General features: G+C 33.8%; 1 protein-coding gene across 4 annotated transcripts in view; it reads right to left on the bottom strand.

Annotated features, from left to right (window-relative positions):
- Positions 1–444: 444 nt before the first annotated feature.
- The window catches only part of znf346 (zinc finger protein 346), a 15,356-nt gene continuing 9,800 nt past the window's right edge, over positions 445–6,000 (bottom strand). For 3 of the 4 annotated variants that reach the window (XM_048165199.1, XM_048165200.1, XM_048165201.1), the window contains 2 exons: positions 2,522–2,621; positions 445–2,436 (listed from right to left, as the gene is read on the bottom strand). In XM_048165199.1, the coding sequence (XP_048021156.1) occupies positions 2,301–2,436; positions 2,522–2,621 (236 nt within the window). In that variant the 3' untranslated portion in view covers positions 445–2,300. Of the gene's footprint in view, positions 2,437–2,521; positions 2,622–6,000 lie in introns of those variants that run through there. The other variant, XM_048165202.1, reaches the window with a different exon arrangement.

Genomic DNA, 6,000 nt, shown 5'->3' with positions numbered 1-6,000 from the left:
AGAATGTCAGTAACCAAACAGATCTCGACCCCCCCAATTGACTACCATAGTATTTATTTTTCCTACTACGGTAGTAAATGGGAATGGGCGAGATCTGTTTGGTTACTGACATTCTTCCAAATACTGTATCTTCCTTTGTGTTTAGCAGAACAAAGAAATTCATACAGGTTTGGAATACTTGAGGGCAAGTAAATGATGACAGAATTTTCATTTTTGGGTGAACTATCCCTTTAATTCGAAAGGTCAAAGAATAGATGAAAAATGGTAAACTTAATTATACGTGGACTGAATTTTTCTTTTTTTTAAGTAGAATATGGCCTTTTTGAAGTATATACCTTATTTTTAATTTAAGAGCAGCACAGCCATTTCTAATTTAAATGCAAGGCTTTCAGTGTTAGCTGCTTCCAGCTATTTTAGCTGTACGAAAACAGTCTGTTGAGCTTCTTGATGTTGCAAACTGGTATTTATTTGATAACATTAATACGATAACATTCATTTGCTATCGTAACACGCTGGTTTACCGTTTTATGCACATTTATGAGAAATAGCTTATTTCCACGTTGCAAATTAAGGTAGATAGAGTAATTTCAGGTATGTTCATTAAAACATGTCGGAAATACAAGAGTTTTCTCAAAACATTTACTGGATGAAAAGTAACATACATTTTTTAGGCTCACACTTTGTTGAAAAAAAAAAAAAAAAAAAATTGACCAATAAAAGCAAAATTACAACAAAAACATAAATGCTACCGAGTTTAAAAGCCCTAATCCAGCACGTAATTGCTGTTGTGCTGCTTAGAAGCCTTTAAGATTCAAAAAACATTTGTCAGCATAACATCTCAGGCTCCTAAGCTAAGCAACTGTCTGTACTCACTTACAGTAGTTCTTCTGCGGACTGCTATTGTGTTCAATAGCATAACGGATTATGAGTCTGTATGAATTCCCACCCCATCAAACATTCATCTAACATAGGCTCAAGAGAGTAAAAAAAAAACAAAACTACGCTCTTGAGAAAACACAAAAAGATTAATGGTCTCTCACATTCGGTTCTTTAGTGACAAAGTAGCGCTTCAACCATTCACAATGACTTAAGATACAATTCCCCCAAATAAACAGACTCTTAAACAATCATTTGTATTCAGAAGCTTAATATGGAGGTGCTAAACACTAACTGGACTATTGCTGATTTGATGTCTTAGCGTTGGCATCAGTCTCTTATACCGAGAACAATCTGCAATGTACATTGCAAAAATAAACAATGCAAGCCATACATTACACATATGCTCAACAGTCATCGAAAACTTGTTGCATTTTCTTTTCCTACTTGAAATTCCAAAGCGTTTTCACATTAAACCCTAACGAAGGCTTTCATCTTACAAGCATGTTTGAAACGAATCAATTTCCTAATAGTTTGACTGTAAAAAGAGTAACACACCAGAATATACTGCAAGAATCTACATTGTGACAACGTCAAGATGAACTCATGTGTTTGTGCCTAAATGGACACTAAATAAATAAAATCACCCTTATGGAGTGGCATTAATTGTTTATGATTGGACAATTTTAATCACTAGGACAAATTCAGTTTGGATGTGAGAACTGAAGCTTTAGCTTAAACCTCTAAGCATATGAAATTGACAATATTCTTCCTACTTAAAGATTTACGTTTATACGGAAATGGAAAGGAGCCATGTAAAAATGAAAGACAACTACTGACCAGCCTAAACAGATTAAATGACTAAAATTGCTTAAAAATACACTTCTCCAAAACTGACATAGAAAATCAGAACTTAAGAAATAAAGCACTCTAAGCTCCCCCAAAAAAACTTTCCAAATGTCAAATTCAGCGGTTTTGAACTCCACAGACATTCATTTAACACAAAACATGGAGCTTGAGTATTTTAAGATAAACAGCAACAAATAAGAGTATCGATCATAAAGACAAAACATCTCCCGAAACCACCTCCAGGACCTGCTTCTGTATGTGGAAATGAATTTTTGTAAACCAAACTAATACATAACACTAATAAACACACTCCTAACACTGGAAAAAAGCAGCACTCTTAAGTTTTGCCTCCGTTGTTTTCGGTTATGGAGAGGAGAAAAAAAGCTGTGGAAGTTTATTGTGGTCCCTTCAACTGTGTGTGAGAGTGACAGAAGGAATCAATGGACGGGAAGAGATGTATTGTTGTGAATAGCTGGCATTAGGAGATGCACAGTGCAGACACACATTGACCTGTGCCTAAACAGAGGAAGCTTGTCACAAATGAGCAGAGGGCAGCCAACGCTGAGGGCGTTTTCTCACTCATAGCCCTCGTTGAAGTTGTCCCAGTCCCCTGCGGCCTCCAGCCCCTCCTGGTTGGGCGGATACTGGAAATTGGGCTGGTAGTTATCAGGTGGGCACGCAAATGCATTTGGCCCTTTCTTGGGTCTGACACTGTTGAAATCGGAGAATACATTATTGGTCGACCAATAAGGAAAGTAAACCTTTTCAAGAGGGCTATAAAATGAAAGTCACTCACTGGTTCTTGTGTTTGGAACCGCTGATGTGGGCCTGGTACTGCTCCACGGAGTTTAGCTCAATATTGCACACAGTACATGGGTAGCCCTTCAGTGTGGAGGCTGAGAGAAATGACATTTAACATTTTAGTAACATTTACTGCTGTGGCAAAAACACAGAGTCTGCAAATTAAGGCTGGGCATTGACATTTCACGATTCAATTCGATTCACAAGCTTGCAATTTGATTCAGTTCTGATTACAATTCAATATCGATTCATTTGGATATACTGTATATCAGGTATAGTATGTCGATTTTCACAAGGAAATTCTCAAATTTACAAACATTTAAATTGCACACAAGGCAGTTTTTTATAACAATGTTATAACTTAATGATAATTATGCTTGATTTTTCAAAATATAAACATTTAAACTATTTAAACAATTGATATGAGCGTAATATAGTGAATACATTTAGGGAAATGCCTCTCTCTAAAGTTAATTTTTTTAGTTAACTAACATGCTATGGTCACTGAATGGCTTTTCTGAGGTAAAATGTAACATTATGTGACATTGTTTACAAGCTGTCTGATTTCCACAGTTGAAATGCTGATTGAGCGATTACATGAGACATGATATATTTCAGTTATTTGTACTCTTTTATTCAACATACATTCTGATGTTTATTCATATTTATTTGGTGCTGTAACTATAAACAGTGTTCCCAATCTAAACCAAATGTCAAATTCCCTGACTTTTCCCTGACTTTCACCGACTAAAAAGCTGAATTTCCATGACCTATAATGAAAGGAAAAACAAGCCGCTGTTGTGCTGAGCACTGAGCAGAAGAAGAAGAAAAAAAAAAAAAAAGTATTTAAAATTCATCTATTTGCAAGCTTTATTTACTTGTTCAAAGACATTTTTAGTACAAAACTAAGTTAAACACCCATAGACACTACTTTTTTTGTGTGTTTACCCATTAGTAGTGCCTCAGTTCTTACTGAAATCTCATGTAATCACACAATCTGTGTTTCAACCATGGAAAGACATAAATTAATAAACAACATGTCACTTAACATTACATTTACCTCAGGAAAGCCATTCATTCATTTCATTACTCATTGGTCAACTAAAAAAAAAAATATCTTGGGAAAGGGGTATTTTGTATTCACTATATACATTTTAATCATATTTTTACTTAACCTGTTTGTGATGTCTTATTTATTGTGTTAGACTAAATCGATCTTGAAAACAAGTTGATAGCCACAGCTTAAATGATTACATTAAAATGTTGATATAAAAATATATGAGCCTTATGAGCAATTTAAAGTTTGTATACAAGATTTTTGTGTGTATTGGTCACATCTAAAAAAATAAATAAACAGCAATTGAATTTAATAGTTTGAACTAGTTTTAAACTTCAATATTTTATCAGTGTACTGAACTGACTGGGTTGCCTGTATTGAATTAGTTGAGTGAATCGAATTGAATTGATTTGTGTCAATACCCAGCCCTAGAATCAGCATTTCCCTCCTTATTAATATTTGGTGTCCTATTAAATGAAGTTGTTTTACAGTAATTTTTTTTTCCATCTTTTATGTTAACATTACTTAAATATAAATATAATTCATATTTGCCATTTTTTGACAAACTTTTGCAGGCGCAATTCAGTTATTTCAACAGGAATACACGCGAGCAGAAATTTTGCAAAGGGTTCAAGTTGGCCACACAGATTTGACTACCTGGTTGGTTTGAAAGTGACTTCAGTTTGAGCTCTGCTTCATATATCGCTACACTATTGACAACAGAAAATTTTTCACTTGCAAAATTTTGCTGAAGTGACCACACATTTATAGTCACAATGTTATTACAAATTTGACTATTTTGTCATGTTAATGTGTTAATTGAATACATTTATATGCACATCTTATATGCACATCAATATTCTGATTCAGTTTAAGATAATATTCTGGATTCCCCAAATTCCAATTCCCACCCCACCCAATTCTGTGTATCTCCTTTCAGTTTTTTTCAGTTGAGAAACACACGCAAATTCCTCACAATTTCCCAGTTTGTAAAGCACAATGGCAGTTATCACATTTTCCATGATTGCACAGTTTGTGGAATGAACATTTCAACATTCTTAAATTGTCTTGCCATTCTACAACTCGCTCCCATCAGTCCTTACTGCAAACTTTCACCCACTCTCTCCTCTTCTGTTGCAGAGTTACCAGTGCTCGGCTAAATACGTTTAGCAATGACTGCCTGGCCCTTTCCATTTCATGATGGTGTTGTCTGGCATTTTGGAAGGTAAGGTCTTGATAAACTTTAATCTCCCGGGAAATAACAGCGGGAAAAGAAACATGCATGCGTAGATACATATACTTACAATTAGTGGTCAACTGATATTGATTTTTTTAATGGCTGATGCAGATATCTTAGAGGGCAGGGTGGCTAATATAATATAATATAATATAATATAATATAATATAATATATAATATAATATAATATAATATAATATAATATAATATAATATAATATAATATAATATAATATAATATAATATAATATAATATAATATAATATATATAATATAATATAATATAATATAATATAAATACATACACACACACACACATACATACATATATATCCATCCCACACTAATTTAAAGCAAAAAACACATGCATAATTAATGAAATTAAATTTATATGTATTTTACTTAATATCTACTAGAATATAAATGAATCATTTGAAGATTAATAAAAAATAATAATTTGAACTTGATACAATTATTTGCAAAATAAACAGACTTATACTTTAAATGGCTACTTCTTGATTCTGTAATCCTATTGAAATATTTAACAAATAACAAAAAGTAAACAAAAACTGTAACCAACAGGGCACTCAGTAATAAAAAAAAAAGATTTTTTGATTAATTGTTTTTTAAAACAATTGGTAGATTCGATATTGATTCTCAAAAGCCACGAATCAATCTTTTTCCATATTTATTTCTTTCCTTCTCCACAAGAAGGAAAGAAATAAATAACCCTGATTAGGTGTCATCCTCTTATTTACTTTGCTTGACAGTGGTGACCCTGTCATTCATTCAGTGTGAGAAGTTGTGTGCTCACACAGAAATCTGTGCATCTACTAATAAAATTAATTCTCTTTCACGTCTCCTTGTGCTTAAAGGGACACTCCACTTTTTTTGAAAATAGGCTCATTTTACAACTCCCCTAGAGTTAAACAGTTGAGTTTTACCGTATTTGAATCCATTCAGCCGATCTCTGGGTCAGGCAGTACCACTTTTAGCATAGAATATGGCTAGAAACTATACTCTCATTCTGGCGTAATAATCAAGGAAGTCTGCTGCCGAAGCATGGGTGCAGCAGGCACAATGATATTGACGCAGCGTCTCTCACAAATGTCTCCATGGTTGCAAGGAACGCTCCCCTGTGCAAGCAGGGGGTCACAGCTGCAGCGTAATATCATTGCGC

The sequence above is a fragment of the Megalobrama amblycephala genome, linkage group LG18 (genome assembly GCF_018812025.1).
Source record: "Megalobrama amblycephala isolate DHTTF-2021 linkage group LG18, ASM1881202v1, whole genome shotgun sequence".
NCBI lineage: Eukaryota > Metazoa > Chordata > Actinopteri > Cypriniformes > Xenocyprididae > Megalobrama > Megalobrama amblycephala.
Note: the sequence above shows the minus strand (reverse complement) of the source record. Positions and strands in the feature narration are given on the sequence as shown.